The 22,056-nt window shown below is 35.4% G+C and overlaps 1 protein-coding gene across 6 annotated transcripts in view; it reads right to left on the reverse strand.

Moving 5' to 3' along the window:
• Positions 1 to 2,586: 2,586 nt before the first annotated feature.
• Positions 2,587 to 22,056, reverse strand: part of IRAG1 (inositol 1,4,5-triphosphate receptor associated 1) — a 79,270-nt gene continuing 59,800 nt past the window's right edge. For 2 of the 6 annotated variants that reach the window (XM_075163162.1, XM_075163159.1), the window contains 10 exons: positions 19,840 to 19,870; positions 18,617 to 18,757; positions 14,857 to 14,988; positions 13,959 to 14,100; positions 13,254 to 13,303; positions 11,211 to 11,318; positions 9,989 to 10,056; positions 6,924 to 7,043; positions 5,878 to 6,009; positions 2,594 to 4,583 (listed from right to left, as the gene is read on the reverse strand). In XM_075163162.1, coding sequence (XP_075019263.1) covers positions 4,346 to 4,583; positions 5,878 to 6,009; positions 6,924 to 7,043; positions 9,989 to 10,056; positions 11,211 to 11,318; positions 13,254 to 13,303; positions 13,959 to 14,100; positions 14,857 to 14,988; positions 18,617 to 18,757; positions 19,840 to 19,870 — 1,162 coding nt within the window. In that variant the 3' untranslated portion in view covers positions 2,594 to 4,345. Of the gene's footprint in view, positions 4,587 to 5,877; positions 6,010 to 6,923; positions 7,044 to 9,988; positions 10,057 to 11,210; positions 11,319 to 13,253; positions 13,304 to 13,958; positions 14,101 to 14,856; positions 14,989 to 18,616; positions 18,758 to 19,839; positions 19,871 to 22,056 lie in introns of all 6 variants that reach the window. The other 4 variants (XM_075163160.1, XM_075163158.1, XM_075163157.1 and 1 more) reach the window with 3 other exon arrangements.

Genomic DNA, 22,056 nt, shown 5'->3' on the forward strand with positions numbered 1-22,056 from the left:
CTCTGTCCATGCTATTGATGGTTAGTAGGATTTTTAGCTGGAAAAATGAGATACACACCTTTGAAACACCAAACAAAAAAAACCTCCTTCACATAGTTTTGTAAGAGCAAACTACAGATTAGGGGAGGGAGAAAAGAATTTTAGAATGATGAAGTGAGACTGAAATAACCTTTTTTGGTTTTTTGTGAGTTTCTTCCTTTTTATATTTCAACTGTTCCAAAACTTATGTGGAAGATCGCTTACCTGGACTGTAACAGTATAAAAGGTCTTTAACCTGTTTGTGGGTCTTTATCTTAACTTGTGTGGTGAAAAAAAAGCAGCCTTATATGGAATGTTTAATTAGCATTTGACCTAAATACTAATAGTAACCTATAGGGATAATTCCCAGCATCTCATGCCAGCACGTTTTAAAATGCTGATGAAGATTGCTAAACTGAAAACTTTTGATATGGGAGAACAGACTTATCTGTTCTCTACAATCATTTCTAAAGGAACTTTGAAGCCTGAACAACAGGAGAGGAAACAAGTTAAAAAAAATGGTTATGTGGAAAATACAAATATCAGGGTCTTTTCCTGGTAACAGTCATTCCTTTCAAGGTTGTCTCTGTCCCTAAGTTTTGCTCCCTGACACAGATCGTCAGGGATTCAGAAGTGACATTTCTGTTCTTTGTGGAAATTGAGCATTGTCTCCTTCCCGCTGATCTGGCAGTTCAGCTCTCCACAAAGCCCAGGCTTCCCAGACCTCCCAAGCCTACAAGAACATAAAGCAAATAAAGAATCCTAACCTTTCACTCAGCCTCCTTTGGTTACAGATCTCCCTGGTGGCTTTCCATGTTCAACATTCTCAGTGACAGGCAGCCTCCCTCTGAAGCAGGAGTTAAACTCTCTCCAGGATATTTCAGTTTCCTCTCTCATCTTGTTTCTAGGGTATGACAGGGATGACCCTGCTTACAAACACTTTCTCTATTGAAACAGGAGTTTGCTTGTTTCTTCTATACCATTTTCCTGAAGAACTGAAAGACTAAGAACAAGGTCTTTGGTATGTGTAACATGGCACTACATTACCCAGTATAGACAAGGCAGTATGTATTTCATAAGAACATAGCCATTAATACGCAGACAGAGCGCATGTAAAAAACAAACCTTTAAGGCAGCAACGTTGAGGACTTTGAAACCATACTTTTATTTCAAAAATCAAGTATGTGATACTATACAGTACAATACCAGCACACTTGTGCAAAATCTTACAATATTACAAATTTAAATACGATACACAAAAATAGTGCCCTTTTAAAATTCCTTTTTCTAGAAACATCTGTGCTCTGCAGGAAAAACAATAAACGTGTCTTGTTAAAGCAGAAAAATAAATATTGCACCTCAACAAAACTATTTCAGTGTTAATAGCATAAATCATAGATCTATTTCTTGTTATCTGATGTGATCTTTAAACACAGAAGAGATTAGGATTTTTTTCCAGATAAAGCAAACTAATATCCAACAGATAAAATTACATTTAGAATAGTTTTTGAGCTCAATCTAGTCTCCTATTAAAAAAAGGTGTCTTCATTAACTAACTGAAAAATATACGCAAAAATATTTCATGTGCTGTTAGTCATTGTGGTTCATTATTTTTAGTGGACAGTTTGCTCAAAGTAGTTATAAAAAGAACAATTTTTTAAAAAATAGACTTTATCTTCATCTTTTCATCCCCATTAAAATCTCTTGCCTCTTTCAGTCCATTCCCTACAACAATTAATAACTTTGTGGATAAATTATACTTGCCTTAGACATGCAAGTAGTTCAGTTCAAATCAGTACAACTACTTACAGAAATTCGCCCTTGTGCACTAAGTCCACAAAAAGCCAGTGTGCTGAATATCGAGAAAGGATGGAGACCTCCTTCATCCACTGACCAAAAAAAGACTTAGCACATGCTTAACATTAAGCAGTTCAAGAGTCCTATTGATATAAATAACTTTCTACATGTACTTAAAATAAGGTGTTGGACCCACATCAGTGCAGATATAAATAAGAGCGAATTAATTCAATTATAGGCATGTTAATTATTTTTCCTCAGTACAGCCCAACATTTCCACAATCACATAATCAAAATATGTTCCATAATTTTTGGCGTAGAGGATTCTGAATCTTCAAGACTATTTACCTTCAATTTTTATTGCCTTATTAAGTTATCAATGCAATTTGTAAAGAATATTAAGTTAAACCAGCTGATTTTAATAAAGAAGGGTTCAAAGAGCAACTGACAAGTTACTTCAAATATTGAAAGTATGTGAAATGTCACAGTAGTTCTTCATAGTCAGATATTCTAACTGAACCAAACAATACCAAGTAATTTGCAAGAAACCTTCTTCTGTCTTATTCTTTACCAATTACAATTTTAGACCAAATGACACTTTCCCATTATCCTTTTTGAACTTCCTTAAGCACACTATTCCTCAACAATATATACTCTAAAAAACAAATCTCCCAACTGCTTATAGACTACCCCTCTCACCTCCCCCCCCCAAAAAAAAAAAAAAAAAGTGGTAGTGGTCTGCCTTTTTTTTTTTTTTTTTTTTTTATTTTCTCTCTCTGTATAAATGCCTCTTAAGAAACATGTGGCTAAAGATGTAACGAACAAAATTCACCAGCAGGGTATTTGTTACTAGTGCCAAATACATGAATTAAATTTCTGACTGAGCTAGAAACCTGTTTTCCTTGATAGTTAGCTTGAGATTCAGTGTTTACACCAAAAGAAAACAAGACAATACTAACTGCATCTGAACTGAAATTACAGTACTTCATAACATACTTGTCCTTCAGTTGGTAAGTAGACCTGTTAATCAGCCAGAAAATGCCAGAAGAATGCAAGACACGAGTGCAATCAAGTGTCACACTGATTTTGATATTGTGGTTAGATTCAAGCATATAGCTATGGAAAGACAAACATAGTTCATCTTCAATCAGAAGTGATGTTCAGCAGGGACATATGGTATACCTTAAATGACATGCATTTTGATCTCAGCCATAGGTGATGTGGTTTTTTTACAGATAATGGCTTCACCATTTTGAAACTGCTTGTCTAAATATTTCAGGCTTTCATATTCTTGTGTAAGAACTCACAACTCCTAAATAGGCAGAACTGTTAAAAAATCTGGACAAAAGATTAATCTATCATGACCTGATAGTTAAGCTTTGAAAGCATATCAGAACAGTTATATACTTGGCATCAGATCCTGAAAATGAACTACTAAAAACATGCAGTGACCTCTTCAAAGTCCTCACTGCTTTCATGTCCTGATTCATCTAGGCACTGGTAGGGTTTTGGCTGTACGCAGAACTGTGTTCCTAGTGCAGATCTCAAAGGATATCTATTTCCAGTATTAGCAGTAGGGCAGAGTCCACTTAGTGTGATCACCTGTATACACAGATTTCAAGACTTTTTTTTTCTTTTTTTTTTCTTTTTTTAATAAAGAATTGAAGATTGCTTCCCACATCCAAGACTGCTGTATTTTGGGCTTGGGCAACACATCTAATCTTCCAGACAGCAACTACTTTTTGCTGTAACCAATAGTGACTCTGAGTGGCATACACAAATTTGTTGCAAAGCATGTCCCTTTGATATATCGGAAGTTCCCAGATTTATTTGATGATATCAACTGTGCCATCTAGACCTCATTTTAGGTTTTGTTGTGTATCCCATTTAAAAAAAAGTGGTGGTCCCATTCTTAAGGCATATCATAAATCAAATTTATGCATGTACTTAGTATTCCATTTAAATAATCGTACAGATAATTCCTCTTACAAAATTACTTTATCAGCAAGGCATTTGGTCTGATAATATAATTCTAACCTTCCATAGAAGAGCTTCTATTTCTACCCAAGAATCACAAACAAGGAAATTAATTAGACTCTTAAAAACCCAAAGCACTTAAATGCCATTAGTACTTCAACAATCACCAATAAATTCAGGAAATACAAAGTAAACACTAACTGCAAATGCAAGTTTTACAATTTTCTTCAAAATCATAGCAGAGATGACTATGTCCTGTGCAAATCATTCTTTTAAATGTCTTGCTGGTTGCTGATTACTGCTACAACCTTATAATGATTCAATATTACTTCATTTGTATCAGTCATTTACAATAAGAGGACAGACAGGATTCTTTATCAGATTTTGCCAAGGTATGTTCACAATGTATTCCCCAAACCTCATGGTGTGGAATAACTCACTTGTTTAACAGATCACATTTGACAACCATAAGGATGACTAAGCACTACCTGTAACAACTGTGTTCTAATATGCGTACTTGCTCAGGTACCATAAATACATGCTTGTTCCTTTATTATTCAGTGCGTTGCTCATGTTGAAATCCTGAGTTCCACCAGGAATATTGATGGGCAGCAGAACAGCTGGCCTTCCCTTCAGGTCCCTCTGATTTTTCATCACAGGAGTCGTATGAATGGTAGATTCCCAACACCACAGCAAAAATGATTATCGCAGCCACTACAAGCCATATCACATTCCAGTGTTTACACAGTTTGGGGTACAGTATATGTAAATAATTAATGATGACTTCAAGTCTGCTGTAAAATTAAAAGAAAACTGTTATATATTAACTATATGCAAATTTATTATCTTAAGCTTTTCAATTTGAGAAGTTTCATAGATGTATGGTGCACCATCTTTCTTCCAAATACAAACACCCTGTCAAAGAAGAATCAGACTGTTAAGAGAAGAGCTGTACACTCAGATACGGGTGATATTTGCAAGACGGCTGAAGACTGTAAACTTGACTTCTATTTTTCCCAGCTGTCAACAGGCAAATGTTAGAGCTTGATATGATGTAGAATTCTGCACTGTTCATAACTTGCTCAACTAAATTAAATATTAGAACATGTTGTAAACATTTCTTCCTAAGAGTTTCATGACTAGCAAGATGGCTGCCCTTCTGAACATGGGTGAAAACTCAAATTTACAGATGTTTATAAGCATAATGGTTATGGAATGGAAATGAATTCTTCTGGATCAGGTAAAGCTTCCTACCTTAGCTTGCGATGGGACATATTACTTGCTTTGGCCAGCATTTAATTCCTCTCTAATGCAAATGTCTCTTTGCTTTTAAAATGCAGGAAATTGCAGGTATATTGAATTGAGTGGTAGAACCACGGAGGATACTCAATAATTAACTCTAAGAAAAGCTGAAAATTTCAGAAAAGTTTTCCAGTAGGCATTAAATGCTTTGGGTAAGACAATAAGCAGAGGATTCAAAAGTCCCCAGTATAGACGAAGAGCATTGGGTATAGATGAATGCAATAAACATGTCACTCTGCTGAAAGGCAGGAACTCCAGCATAGTGCTGTTCTGCTGCATCTACACAGCTTCCAGAAAGAGCAGGCACCTATCCAAGTCAGAGCAAGTCCAACATAGCTGAGGAGCTTGTCTTATCTGCATTCACCTCGTAGATGTACTGAAAGACACACCTGTGAAGACCCTTTGGGAATGACATATGGCACAAATATGGGCATCAGATTTCTGAATTACAACTTTCATGAGACAATGCATGCCTACTGAGAGATACATTCTGGCATCTAAAGAACATTTGTGGAATATTTTTTACCTGAAATCAAAATCAAACCCCACCAAGATGAAGCATCTCGATGTCAACATACAATTTTAGTTGAAATATCAAGATAAGAAGTTTTGCATTTTGCAACTATGTTATCTTGGAATATGCCTTTCTGTGAAAATACTGTTATTTCAACTATGCTTCCCTAGACTGGAAGAAAACATGTCAAGACAATAGTATAAAACACTTGGTTGGGTACCAGAAAAAAGTGGCTCCTCTTCTATGGACATATTACACCACTGTCTCACCTGCTTTTCAGTTTTTTTATCTCATCTTCATTTTCACTTTCTTCATGTTCATCATGACTTTCTTTTGGTGTTTCTTCATCTTCTTCCTTCAGTTCTTGAAGTTCTTTGGTTTTCTTCAAGCCTTCCTGATAGCTTTAACACACAGAACATTTTTCTTAGTCTAGCACACTGTATAAGCCTGTTCCTATGTAATGAAAAATCAGCTTTATGTTTTCTTACATGCAATAAAACACAAGTAGCAGTGTTGCAGCACTCGGACAAGAGTCAAAACTAGCTAAAGACAATAAGCATGGCACACAGACAGCCACCCTTCCTTAATAGAGGATTATATGAGCTCTGTTACCAAATTTATCATCTTGAAAAAGAGGTTATAGTCCTCAGCAGAGCACAACTTTTGTCTATTGTAAAGAAGATGGTAAGTATTTCTCTCCTATTTTTCAGTCATTTTGAACACCTTTAGATACTTTATTTTCCTGGAGGATAAGCGCAAATCAATGCTAAAGATAGATGGCTTGTTGGATTCTGCAGGAGAGGATCAAAATTTTTGTCTCATTCTTCACATAGTACAAAGTTCTTTGCTTAACATTCAGAAACAGATCCAAAGCTGTTAATTGCCCCAAAACATGCTGTGTAAAGCACTTTGTGACACAAACAACATGAGTATACTGCAAAAGTTGATACCTACTCTTTACTCATTTCCATGTACACTTTTCAGAATAAACATTTTATAAAATTGTTTTGGATTATCCTATCATGAGGCTGAACACTACTGACATAAGAACACCCACTCAACTCAGAATCTCTGATATAACTGCTCTCCCACAGTTTGGCTAACATTAATAAAGGATGAAAGTGAACAGCTACGATGCAAATACAATGAGTGAAGCTCAGTCACATTGTTTCCTACATTGCTTCAATTATGACCATCTTCTAGGAGCTCATATCAATTATGTCACCCATTTTGCATTTAAAATTACATTATAAAAACACATGTCCTCATCTGGTAGCACATATTTACAGATTTAGTTCACATAAAATATTCCCACCCTTTGTTATATGCTTCCTCTTCTATCTTGGCTTTAGTTTCAGGATTGATTTCTTCCAACCCACTCTGTGTTAGCACAGAAGTAGAGGTTTCACAATCAGGTTCCCCATTTGTCTTACCACTGCCAAGACAAAAGAAACAGACAAATAGAAAATAACACCACTGAAACATATTGTATTTGAAGTATACTACTGAACAAGAACAATCACACGCAATTTTGTGACTCCTGATTATTCTTCTTTAATGTACATTGGAGAAATAAAATGTCTTTCAAAAGAAAAAAAAAAACACTAAGCAAAATTTTAGTTTCAAAATATTGTAATTTAAGAACAGTAATTAATATGTTTCTAAGGTATTAAAACTTGCGTTTTGTTTCTTCTTGTTTAAAAAAGAAAAAAGAGCATTTGTTTCCTGGCTTATCCATGGCATTTATTTGCTATTCTTTAAAATATTTCCCTCAACTTCCAAAAAATCGTATTAGAAATTGTAGCCTGCTACATCAGATAGATAATAGAAATAATACCAAATATTAATTTCACAAAACATCTTCCTTATTTGCCTTTTAGGTACTCCTCTTGGCTGACTTTATACGCTGAACTGATGCACACATTAAAAAAATACAAACATGTACATAACTTTTGCAACTAAAACTTTTCTTAAGTAAAAGCTTTGAGCATTTAGCCTAAAGATAAGCCATTATATGTTGCTCTCTTCCTGCAGTGTTCACCTGTCCTTATTTATTTAAGTCTGGGACAAAGAGTTTAAGTGATTCAGACATGACTTAGCAAATATATCAAAGTCAATGTTCAGTAAGCTCAACAGTGGATCCCATTTCAACTTCTAGAATCAAACCCTTTTTGTAGGCCTTATTTTTCTGGCACTAAAATCCATGGCAGAATAATTCATCCTGATCGATGAATCATCTGTGGGCAATGGGTTTTCTCTCAATAAGTCATATTAATAGTAGACTATATTTTCACTTGGACTTTAAACACATCATGAATATAAGCTTAAAGTGCTTAAATATACAAAACTCTGCTGAACTATGTAATTTTACACAATAGCAGCTGCGCCATGCATTCATACTTAGGCTCAAACTTGAATTTCAAGTTCTACTTCTGTTACTTGGTAATATGATTTGTTTTCTTAAGATCCAGTAAGAAATATTGATAAGGGTTTTTTTTTTTCTTTTTTTTTTTTTTTCTCTTTCAGAATTTCGGTACAGTTTCAAAAGATGGTCTAAGTCTTGCAGAGTTCTGTTGAATTGTAACAACTAGTGCCATAGTTCACCATTTTTGTTTTCACAATTGTTGCATATTTTCATTCTTGGTAAAGCACAGAGATAAAACAAAGACATAAGATAAATTTTGTCCTGCCTTAGCACTAATCTAAAAATACGTGAAAATCAATATTCTGTACTGACGTGAGAGCTACATATTTTAAAGGTTTTAATTTGCATGTTTAAAGCATTCTAACAAGCTTTAATTTAAATTACTATTGCAGATATTTTGCTGTGATATTGTAAACAGTCTAAATGACCAAAGAAGAAGTAGTAGTAGTAACAACAGCAACAAAAATCAACAAAAAACAAATGTGATGTTTTAGTAAGTTTTACTTCTGAAACATCAGCAAGCAACTTCCTTAGAATGTGCAACATTTCCTTAAAGAGATAAGTATTTGGAAAGGTGCCTGACAATTTTTTATTTTGGCTTTCTAGGCTGATTATGAATAAAGTATATACACACACGGGTTTGCAAATGCGACAGTACCTGTATCCATAATGGTAACTGTTTACAAAAACCTCGTAGAACAGCTTGAGTATGCCTTCTGTTCTTATCCCAGTCTCACATGTTTTCATATTGCCCATTTTGGTATTCTATTACTGCAGAAGCTTTACATTTTAAGAACTTGTATAAAATTAAATTACGTGTCTACAAGAATTTCAACTGGAAGAACTCTTTCCAGAAATGTGTAGATGCACTTGATTTCCAGCAGAGCAATTCTTTGCTTTCCTTGTCCGTATAAATATTATTTTGCTCCAAAAGTAGTACTATTTAAATCCATGGAATGACTCATGGAACTATTATGGAAAACGAATAACAACAGCACACCTTAATACAGCCAGGACATCTACACTAATGGTAAGTAATACAGAGTCAAAAGGGCAAATATTTTAATGAAGAATATTTTTGCCATTTATAGGTACTAGAAAAATATAGATATTGAGGTATTTGCTTGTTACCAGCCCGAAAAAAAATCTCCTCTTTCATATCTCTATTTTTTAATTTTTAAATGAAAACTCTGCATGTTATAACTAAAATCTCAGGTTGTTAAAACTAAAACTAAACATAATGCTTTAATTTAGCTGAATGTTTGCTTCATTTTATACTAAAAAAAGAATTACTACTCAATTTAATCATTGTTTTGATGTCTGTAAAATTTTGATGATCTACTATTACGATAAATTATACTTTTGAATTTCATATACTTATGTTTATTCATATGAATTTAAAAACCTACATGATGCTGGACATCATAGTATTTTGAAATACGATTCTTACCAGCTGGCCACATGTTGAAAAGGCAAGGGCAGAACACAAACATCTATTACCGGGATAGTCAAGTTAAGGAATATTCATACCCGGGGTTGCTCATGGCCAACTTTAGATACAGCATTGATTTATTACAGGAAATATATTAAAAAAACAAAGCCACATGCATCATATGTAATACTCTTAGTTTTGTTAAGTTCTGAAGGCAGGCCTACTCAAATGTGTAAATGTATCATCTTCTGCTGCAGTTTTACTTGATGAGTTCTAATGGTCATAGCAGGCTCAATTTAGTTCTGAGATACTGCTTTTAAACTCTTTGAACATGAAAAGAACAATATGATGGTGACATCGTAAAATACAGTTACCAGATCATGAATCAACCTAAGCCAATATTGTGTCACTGATTTCAATACCTTATGCCTTGGATAACTCCTGTTAGGAAAGATAGAAATTACATCATTTTCATTTCATACTAGGATTTAATAGGTAATGAGATGACCTAGAGAAAACTCACTTTTCTAGAAGTGCTGGCAGAACAGGAGTAGATGTTAGATTGCTCCTTCCATTATTAGGTGATTCAGACTGTAAGTGAAAAACAGTAATAAATGTTACATCCATGAATTAATTTCAAATGAGTCTTCAGTAAAATGACAAAGTCAATGTGCTGCTTAGGTTTTCTTCCCACACCCATGAGCAAGATATCTTTAATACAGAGCTTCCAAATTACTTCCACTAACCACAGTAAACAATGGACTTGCACACTAAGAAGAACTTTCTGCGACATTCCCTTCTACCCTGCTTATTTTTTCCAAAAGTCTTTCTTCTTCATATATTGATCACTTAAAAGTAAAATTACTCTATTGCTTCTCTCCATATTATCCTAGGAACATTAATTTGTTAGCTAAGTTTTCAATGGAAAACTTTAAACAAAAATAAATCATAATAAATCATGGTAAATAAACACACTTATTTCCTGAAACAATTGACACTGAGTCATAATAACTAAATTGCACAAACAGATTTTCTTAAAACTAAAATGGATTTAGCTTCTCAGCAACATCCCTCATTTAAATAGCCCTATATTTTTAACAGAAAACTGCATAATTTTCAGGTTATGTGCCATCTTAGCTCATCTCTGAACAATTGGTATCGCTTGCAGTTTTCCTCCAAAGCATTTATATAGATTTATTAGGTTAGATTAGATTCTCATTTAATTTATTAAAATTTTATAAACAAAAAGTCAAGGCAAAGGCTGATAGCTCCACTAATCCCAGTTCATCACAAAACTTCTAAATTTGTACCCCATATATTTCTGTACATTAATTACATGCTTTTCTGTTTAGTGGACTTTCTGGCAATGAAGAGAAGCAGTCCAATCATCTTCTATGGATTCAAGTTAAAACTTCTCTCATACAGTGGACAACTATTTTTACTACTTCTTTCCAGTATGTTACTACGGATTAAAAGGCAAATTGCCTCAACTAATGTCTAATGCCTCTGAATCTCCAGCTAGCTCTATTCGGCTCTGTGCCCAAAGTGATCGTTTATGGAGGTAGATTCTGAAGGCATATGTCCCTTACACAACAGGAATTACCTTTGTCCATCCTCTTCACTAGGATGGAGTCAAAATAAATTAAACCAATGAAAAGGCTTACATTTTTTAGTTACTATAGTTTGGCCCTATGCAAAAGTGGTTTAGACAAAAAGTAGTATCTTCAACCGTGGGTTTTACTTACCAGGGATGGCATTGAAGGTATAGGTGAAGCTGTTGATGACTGACCAGGAATGTTTAGGGAGTTAAATTTAGGAACAACGGCAACACTGACTCTCCTCCGAGGCATATTCTGTGACAAACAACATTTTTTTTTCTATCATACAACAAGATAGGCTGAAAAATAATTCTACAAGTTAATAGGTGTGGCAAAGATGTAAGTTAAAGTCCCTTGGGGGAAATGAGAGTTGGGAGCAAAATTAAGGTAAATGGCTGTTAGGGCTGTGGTTTTCCCCAAAACTACCTCTAGTACCGTCTGGTATGGCAAGTGCTTAGTGTGAAATGAGGTGTTGTACAGGGATTCTACTCTTTTCCCTCCACACTGAAAACCCAATAGTGTAAGTCAGTCACACAACAGAGCTGTTATTGTCAGTCCTTATTAGAGGCTATTATTTTTGGTTAAACCAGATGTATATAATGGGAAAAGTGCCAGTGTCACAATGACTGGAAAATAATGAAGTTGTTACACACGAAACTCTTCTCTTGCTATGTACCCATTATGATACGCTGTACCCACTATGATATATCAATTATTTCAAAATCTACAAATTGTAACTTACAGAAAGAATAACATCTGTTCCCTCCGCAAAAGAACAGAGCCGTCTCCCTCACCTCAGAGTTGTTAGATATCTATCTAGCATCATGCAACATTGCTTACATTTCCCAAAGACCATGGAAATTCTTTATATGATAAACACATGCTAGCTTTACACAATATATTCTAGCTCAAGTATAGATCATATAAGTTTTTGCTGTCATTAGGCAAGTAGCCAAATACTTCATCCTATGATATACACCTAGTGAAATCCACACTTCCCACTGAGTAAAAAATCCAAGCACATATAGCATCTAACAGCTTCATCTTAGTGCATACCCAAACACTTCTAGGATTCTGCTCTAGATAACTTTACAGGAAAGGAGTTAAACATAGATTTACTAAATATATAGAAGGAGTCACCTACTCCATGATCCTGGTTCTAGACAAAACCAACTATACTTACTCATTAATCTAATGTAATCTAATCTCCTGAAAAACTATACTGGAGAGTCTGCAGCCATGTTAGGCAGTCCATTCTAATGTTTTGGGTTTTTTTCACCCCCTTTTTATTATTTGGACTTGCACTTGTCCTTGTTAAATTTCATCTTTTTTTGGGACCTCTGTTTCAACTTATCTGGTTCTCATTCTGAAATCCAGTCTTGCCCTCAGCATGCTCTGTGCTCTAATTCTTTCTATTCAGCACTCAAAGGTGGCAGGAATAAACTAAACCTAAAGAACTACAACCCAAGCAAATAAAAATATGTAAAGAAATAGTAGACTTAATATAATGCCTCTGACCAGCAAATTTCATAATGGTCACACTGGGACTTCGCTCTCTCAAATCACTGGTTGTTTTAGGAAGTTTTGTAATAAACTTGATCTCCAACACTTGGAATTTTTGCAGGAATGGAACACTGGCCATGTTAAAGTTATTAATTCGTCAAACCAAAACAATCTGAGATAATCTCTCACTCTGAATGCTTTGTCAAACCAAACAGGATATTCTGATGCTAACTGAAAAATGAGCCCCACTTAAAAATAACTGTTTACATCTAAGGTACTCTGAACATGATATAATTCTTAAGATAATGAAAATGGTATGATCATTGAATCCCTACTCATAGAGTAAGTTTTGATCCAATGTTCAGCTTCCTCACTGAGGAACTAAGATAAAGCACAGGACATAAGCCATTCTCTGAAGCACAGGTGTGCAGCCTGGAATACAATTATTCTCAAATAAATAGGTCCCTTTATTATTTATAGCTTCACAGCAAGCATTATCATTATTGCACAGAGTCATTCTTAATCATGTATCCAAAATTACAAAGCATTTGCACTAAATTACATGAACAATATTGAGAATTTACCAGCACTATGTTTTGAACACAGCCTATAAAATTGAATGTATGTAGACAAAGAAATTTCACTACATAAAATGTTCATTTCGTTTTCTTTATATTGTAAAAATACCTTTCCAACAGTAAGAGACATGGATCTAGATGAACGAGGTACTCCATCTTCTGCATAAAAACAGTAGATAAAGAACAGTCTTAGACTATATGATAATAATATTAATAGAGCCTTTGCTTGTATTTCAAACTCAGATATAGTATATTTATAAAGGTCTGTAGTGACTGCATATTTATCTGCCATACAGTTGTGGTCTCAATTACACCTGCAGAAGAAATTTGAAATAATTGCAAAAAATCCAACCATTACGATCTTTACTGAGATCAGGCAAAAGCCCACTAATTGCCTCCAAATACAAGTTTTTGCAAAAGAAAATACTCATATTTCAGTTTCAGCAAACTAGGAAAGAAAAGGTTCAAAAAGAAAAAAATAATTTTTTAATAATGAAATTTTGCCATCATCTGTCATCTAAGAGGTGGTTGCGTTAAAACTGTGCAAGCTATGCATATGTGCAAGAGGCCAATGAAAATGTCATTGGATCTCATTAGAATTTGGTAGATGATAGTGATTTTAAATTACTATAGTATAGCATTAAGTATGACTTATATGAAATATTTTAGCTGTTATATCTATAACTTTTTGAAATCTACTCCTGTAGATCAGAACTTCATGAACAGGTTTCACAATACTTCATTTTTTGTCATTAACAGCACCAGACACCTCTCTGGATACAGAGGCAAGACAAACTTAATTTTTTTTTTTTACCAGATGCACCGTAGCTTCTGCTAGAATTCTGATTGGCAAGTTTCTTGAACTCCATTAGTTCAGCATGATCCTTTTCATAGGTTCTTTTCAGATTTTCCACATACTGCATCATTACTTCCGTTGCCTTTGACATACGCTTCTCCTAAGGAAGAAAAGAGGGGAATACTCAGGTAACCTCTACACTTCTCAAACAAATCATATGCCCCCTGTCAGGGCTAAATCTGGAATAGTTGTTTTTAAAGAAATATTGGTACCTCCATGACTGAAAATTCTGAAGCTAATTAGAACACAAATGCACATGCATTCACATATATCCGAAGAATATCATGATTTATTTTGTCATATATTTATACAGTCTGCCTGCATGCCTATATTATTAGTTATGTGGTATATGTACATTTGTTTTTAAACCCTTGAAGGTCTCAGTCACTGGCATCAGTCTAGTTACTTTAGTGGGCAGAGGCAACAGTGTTGACTCTAGGAGGGTATTGCTGGGTTCTAATTTATACTTGTTCTGTTCTTATATTCTTTATAGTTGTCTGACTAAGCTATTGCCAAAGGCAGGTTACTGAACTAGATGAGCTTTCTGATCCAGAAAAGTTTTCTTATTCATGCTGCACTGATTTTAAATACATTTCTTGTGATGCAGCTACAGTTCTGAGTAATATGTATGCTCCTATTGTAGAGATGTTGAATAGCTTCATGGGTAATCTTCTTCTGTTTGTATTCTATTTCCAGACCAAAATAGTGTCTTATCTGACTCTACAAAAAACGTCTTTAATCTGTCAAAATGGCAAATAAAATTCAAAGGGCTAATATAACCTCCAGCTATGGCTGAAAAAGAGAAAGAGTGAACGTGTGCAGCCAGGATACATGTTAGACACCAGGATGTTCTTACCTGCCGAATGGCTCCAACCATCTCAGCACGACTAGATAGTCTAGCAGCTAAACGCCGCAGAACAGCAATATCCTCCAATAGCTTCTGGTAAGCTTCTCTGTGTTCATAGTGATGCCATAAGTGAGCTGAAGACTGAAGTGAAAATACATAAGCTTTATTGTCATGTCTTGCCACTTTTAGTTCAGATGAAGTAGCCTGAGCCACAGAAGTGGGGTAGACATGTCTAGGCAGAACTACACATGGACAAGTTAGCCCCAGAGGAGCGCCATCACTGCCACCAGAGATAACCTAATGAGTGCTGCTGCTCTGTTTCAGAATGGTGCTTCACTGCATACTGCAGGCACACATTTTGAGGAGTTAAAAAGGGCTAAGCACATTTGCAATACTTTTCCTTTTGAAACTGATAATGAATCATGCCTAGCTACCTATGAACTTCACAAATGCCAAGCTTATTTGAACTAACTTATTTGCCGAAACACAAAGAACATTTTCATTTGCTGGGCAAGGTGTTAAGGCGGCCATTTATGTTCTTTCAATTCCATAGTACTTCACTTATTTGGAAGATAAGACATTACAATCTCAAGAATTCCAAATGTAAAAGAGTAATCAAAACCAATATGGCCTGTAAATCAAACGTAATTTCTTAACAATTTTTTGTCAATCAATATGCACATTTACGCACTGGATTAATATTGTCACTTTGATAGCTCAGATTAATACTGAAAAGCACTGAAGCACATAAATTCCTTGGGATTAGTTACCAAAAGCAAGAGTGAATTTAGATTTTTATTAGCCAAAGCCTTCCTCTTCACTGAATGAGTTTTCTGTTCACAGAAAAGTTTGATACGAGAAAGCCCGATACAATTTAGTTCAGACTTCCAGGCAGACTTTATGATGCTGGATGATTCCTATATTCTTAAAGTGCATTTTCAGGATGCACCAGTTTTGGCATTGAGGTTTTCTTAAGTAATTAATCACTGTGTTGCTGTTCACACAATTCTCCCTCTGGCCAGTTGCGTTGTGCCCTAGTTCTCTGCAACCCCTCACTTGTATTACTGCAAGAGTAAGTCGATGCATAGTAATGATCCGTGTGAAAAGAATAACCTCTAGTCCTCCTCCTCTTCTTCTCCCCCCCTTTCAAAAGAAGGGAGTGATGTGCAGTAACTTTTTGGGTAGAGTCGTTTGAGAAATTGCATTTGTAGAGCAAACATTTGGTGTAGAAACACAGCCTGATGAATTTGGCGCAACGACAATTGCAACAACAAAAAATTCTTAAACTTATCACTGGTGTTAGTGTGATAACAAATTGCAGCTGAAATTTGACTGCAAGACCCAAGAAGGCATAAGGGAATCTGTTTCAGAAAAACATGCACAAAATTTCAGATTTTCAAGTTTTTCTTGGCAACTGTAACTTGCTTATTTTCTCGAACAAAACTGAAGTTCATGTAAATCAGCTTTCTCTTGAAGTTGGGTTTTTGAATAAAACATCAGTTATCACAAAATTGATAAAAAAACCATAAAGACTGGTAAAACTGTCATTGAGCCATATAATATGTACCTGTCCTACAGAAATTAAGATAACCTCCCACTGAGATTGGAACAAGTCTAGGTCTAATATGATACAGATTAGACAGAAGCCATCACTTCATTTAATTGCTTGTTAGTTTATTCCATTGTGTAGAACAAAAGCTTTCATATGAAAATGGCAGTTTCCACTTTGTTATAAATTACATACAAAAGCTTGTAAAAGCCAGACTGTAGCATGTGAACTGCACAAAGGAGGAAAAAGCTAATCACATCTGTCTCATGCTGGCAACATGGTCCTTGGTGCCTAATTAGGGATTCTTAACAGAAATACAAGTCAAATCTAACAGACTAATTGTTTGCAGTTTTAAGAGCCCTTATATAGTAGTTGTAAAAATGTATATGTATACAAAATATTATAATAAATAAACCCCAGAGATTTAATAGGTTGTTTCTGCTTGCAATTTGAACAGAGAACAGAGGAAAGAACAGCAAAACATTCAAAACCTTTTTTTTGCCCCAGGAACAATTAATCTGGAAATGCAGATTTGAAATTCCATATGAAAAGATGTAAATACCACAGTCTTTTTTTAATTGTATCTTTTCTTACCTGATGATATTCTTGATAAAGTAAACAGCAGAACCGTATGTTCTGGATCGATGGGCCGAGGCCAATTGTATGAGATTCAACAAGGCCAAGTGAATGGGGTCCTGCACTTTGGCCACCACAACCCCAGGCAACGCTACAGGCTTGGGGAAGAGTGGCTGGAAAACTGCCCAGAGGAAAAGGACCTGGGGGTGCTGGTTGACAGCCGGCTGAACATGAGCCGGCAGTGTGCCCAGGTGGCCAAGAAGGCCAACGGCACCTGGCCTGTATCAGAAATGGTGTGGCCAGCAGGAGCAGGGAGGTGATCGTGCCCCTGTACTCGGCACTGGTGAGGCCGCACCTCGAATCCTGTGTTCAGTTTTGGGCCCCTCACTACAAGAAGGACATGGAGGTGCTGGAGTGTGTCCAGAGGAGGGCAACAAAGCTGGTGAAGGATCTGGAGAACAAGTCTTATGACGAGTGGCTGAGGGAACTGGGGTTGTTTAGCCTGAAGAAGAGGAGGCTGAAGGGAGACCTTATCGCTCTCTACAGCTACCTGAAAGGAGGTTGTGGCAAGGTGGGTGTTGGTCTCTTCTCCCAAGTAACTAGCGATAGGACAAGAGGAAATGGCCTCAAGTTGCACCAAGGGAGGTTTAGATTGGGCATTAGGAGAAATTTCTTTACTGACAGAGTGGTCAAGCATTGGAACAGGCTGCCCAGGGAAGTGGCTGAGTCACCATCCCTGGAAGTACTTAAAAGACATGTAGATGTGGTGCTTAGGGACATGGTTTAGTGGGCATGGTGGTGTTGGGTTGATGGTTGGAGTCAATGATCTTAAAGGTCTTTTCCAACCTTAATGATTCTGTGATTCTCCTATTTCTCAAAACTATGGCAGCACCTCCTTGTAACATGCAAATTGGGTCTAGTGGTATTTCATTTAGCAGCATGATATCTAAGCATTCCTTCCTTTTTTGCACAAAAACGTGTGCAGCACATAAGTTGACACAGAGTTGTATTTGTCGTTTCAGTTAGAAAATCCAGAGAAAGCTGGCAAGAAGGACTGAAAACTACTGCTGATAAAAGAACAGAAGGGACAGCTGGAATGAAAATGTATTCAGGCCCATAACCTGATCTTGGGATTGCATGTATTCCTTAAGTAATCTTCACTGTTTCCTTTCCTATACCACCTTCTATTAACTGCAGTTAAGAGGTCTTCCACGTCACAAATCTCAGGACTTAGATCATTTCAGTATCTCACCTAACTGGACACCTCAAATTTACTGCTAAAGAAGGTCTTGCCCAGGAGAGCATGGATCAGTGCTCAAATTGCAGTTCTGAATGCTCTTAGCTTTGTCACAGGCTTATTCCAAAAGTTGAACAGCAAATTCATAGTATTTATTCCTGAAATCTGTTAGAAGTAAGGCAACATCCTCTATGCATTTCCAGCAATGGTGGCCCACTCTGGCAGACTATGCTGTCTCTTGTGCAGAGTGGTAGGCAGCTTACAGTAAGGAGCTTGTGCAGCAGAAAATGAAGTTTTGGGGCTGAATTTACAATAGGTATAAGCAAGCATAGCCACACGTATTTCAAATGTGTGTGCACTTTCATGTACACTACAGTTCAGAAAAAGAAATATTGTTGTTTTCTTACCGTAATGGCTGCTTTAAAGTTTTCCAGTTCCTTCTCAGCATTCTCTTCAGTAAGATTTCTCTCTCTCTCTGCTTGGTTAATTCGAGATTCCAAGGTATAGCTATCATTTCTAAAGGCCAAGGAAAGTTGTACAAATACATTCTGTTTGGATTAAAAAAGGCATTTTAAAATAAGCGTCACAGTAATGTAATCCCCAGTAAAAACTTATGAATATGGTATGTCTAACAAACTTTGGTGCTTTTATAAGTATTGAAACAGAAAACTGAAAATATTTTTAAAATTAGATTGTTTCAAAAATCACTTCTCTTTACTTCCTCTAAAATATGAATAAATGTGTTGCTGCCTCTTTTCCTGAGTGTTTTTCTGGGAGATCAGTAGAGCAGATACAAAATGAAGGAAGTAGCCTACCAGAAGTATTAGAATCACAATGGATCTGTTTTCTAGCTGGACTTCCTCCAAGGGTCCCCAAGGTTTTTAAACAGATAGTCTGTCCAAAGGAAGTCCAGGGATGAGCTCACCATTAGCATTGTTTTACCTAAGGGATAAACACCTACCACTGAAGCCAGCAAAAGATTAAGTGCTAACATTTTTATTCTCTTGCACCCTGCTTTTAAAGATTGTTTTTTTCTTTACCAGATGCATTATTTCTTAGGATTAATACTTTGCAAAGCACAAGGCACCAACAATTCCATTAGATTGGAGCTATGTAAATAAAGATCTTTTTCTCGATTGGTATGTGAAAAAAAAAGAAGAAACAAAGCCAGCAAGCTAAAGAACAACCTATAAAAAAATTATTGGCTTGAACTGAAAAAGTAAAAATTACGTAAACTAACTGCAAGATATCATAAAAAACTGCCCCAAAGCTCCTATTGGCCAATAGAAAAATGCAGTTTAGTTTCTGGTCTCATTTAATCTCAATTTTTTTACTACTTTAAGTATATTATAATAATTTCCAAAATGAATGCGTATTTTATTACGAAGAATGCACAAACAAGTGTTTTGCTTATTCCTACTCTAAGTCTTTTTACAGTTTATATTGCTTGGATCAATTGCCCATATTTCATAAAATTGTTATTTTGATTGAGCTCAATATGGTTTTTCAATGAGAAATATTTTTTGGGAAAAAAAATCCCATTACCTGGTTCTAATAACCACCCTTAGACTTACAGTAACCGCTTAAAATTGACTCATGTCTAAAATACTGAGTTTAAAAACATACTTACCTCAACTTCTTTTTCACTAAGTGGAGGGGAGCTAGAAATAAAAGCAAAAAATGCACATTTTAATTAGTTTTGTCTCTAAAAACAAAGCTATTGTAATATTTAATTGAAAAGAACAACAAAAGACATCCTCTCCTTAAATATTTTATGGTTTCTTTTGGTGAAATCACTATTTAATTAATTCAATTGTACTTGTTATGGCTAAATCCCATGTGTTTTTTTAAAAGCAACAGCACAGTATCACCTGAGTATTGGCAAAAACATACCAAAGTTTCTGGCAACGGCAATACTGCTATCTGCACTACGTTGTGATAAATTGCAAGTACAAGAGCAAGACAGACGTCACCCTTTTGGAGTTGCAGGTGACAATACGCTATATTTCGAATAATTATCTTTACCTGTTTTCCTTCTGTTAACAGTTGAAACCTCATGATGATGATCACACATAATCACAGATGGGCAGAATTCAAAACCCAGCTCACTGTATACTGAACTATCCTGTTTTGGCTGCTAACTTTGTTAGAAGTTAGCTAACAATGATTCTGACACTGATAAAAATATATGTTTGAGTTTTATGAGTTTTCCACCACAAGAATGATTACTGACTATACAAAAACTAGAAAAAGTTACCAAAATGCAGTTTCATAGAATACTATAAAAGAAATGAGATAAACAACATTATATTGCAAGATCTCACTTAAAGGCAGTCATCCCATGTGTTTGAATTTACAGGTTCTTATTCCCTGTAATTGTTCCAAAACATCAGAGAGCTATTCAGTTTTATGCAAGTGAACAGAGACAAGAAACACCTGAAAGAAATGACAGGAGTTGCAAATACAAATTCCAGTGGATGCCAGTGATAGGAGTTGTGGTTGACATACCTATCATGCACTCTGCAGACATGATACTTCCATAAAATTCAAATATTACTGTAATATTAATTGTATCATTAATCCCAAGTATAGAAATCAATGCATCTGGTATCAATGAACAGCAGACTTTTCTTGCTGGGTAGAATAATATTCATAATTAGAGTAGCGACTAGAAGAAGGGAGGCCAGTATGTCCCCTGTGTTGGAAAACCATTTTGTGCCTAACGTATTAGTATTGATATTACTTATTGTTATTTTATGAGGAAGTCTACTAGGAGGAATAGTCCTTCTAGAAGGAAGTTCAACCATCTGTATGTGTTATATAACACAGCACAGAATGATAAAATTAATGTCTTTTCTTTGGCTGGGAATGTTCTGAGAAATTCATAGTAAGAATGAAAAGTTATCTGTATATTTATTCAATAGATTAAGCCAACTGGTTAAAGAATATTACCCGCAAAACAGAAGATCTGTATATTATCTGATCCTCAAAGCCAATTCAGCATTTACCTATTTTGTACTCAGCTATGAAATTACTTTTCTTTTCAATATTTGATTACAATCAAGCAATGGTCTCTTAGAACTTCTTCAGCTCATGCATTCATTTATATAAAATGTTGTATATAGTAGTTCCTTCACAACAAATGTTAAATAATTATTTCATCTGCACAGAGAACACTTATTGACTGCTTCAAATGATTGAAGGCCTCTGGTATTTATAGTATAAAAACACATGGATGAATTTAGGAATAGTTTTGGCCAAATATGTTTGGAATTGTTTTAATGTCTAATAAGCTTTTTTTTTTAATGGCTTTATTTCTCTCAAAGAAAAGACTTATGCAGAAATATGGAAGAAGCTTAGCTTTATTCTAATGCAATACAAAATAAAATATGCTCAGTCTCTAAAGTTATGAGTGGTGCAAGGTATGCAAGGCATGTGGTGATAAATGCTTCATTTGAGCTTTCTTCCCTATATTTCTTAGGCCAGAGCAAAATATTTTCTGACGTTATGGACTTTTGTATCATTTTAAAAATAAACCTCCCCCCAAAAAGGAAAATTCCACTTAAATTCTGTCAAGAAAATGTTAAGTTTGGATAGTAGTAAACTCAAATCAGAACGAAAATAGGTATTTCTAAAGGTCTGGATAAACACCTGGCAGCTATAGTCTATTATGACTCCACCTTGGAAGAGTATGGACCAGAGGATTCCCTTGCTATAGTTACATTTCATTATGCACGAATAGCTCTGGTTTCAAATGATCTCTTGTATGGTGCTATCGTACACATCTATAACATGCAGACATACTGTTTCAGATTGCATAAGAGGGAAAGGAGAAACTCCTAAGCCA

The sequence above is a fragment of the Calonectris borealis genome, chromosome 14 (genome assembly GCF_964195595.1).
Source record: "Calonectris borealis chromosome 14, bCalBor7.hap1.2, whole genome shotgun sequence".
Lineage (NCBI taxonomy): Eukaryota > Metazoa > Chordata > Aves > Procellariiformes > Procellariidae > Calonectris > Calonectris borealis.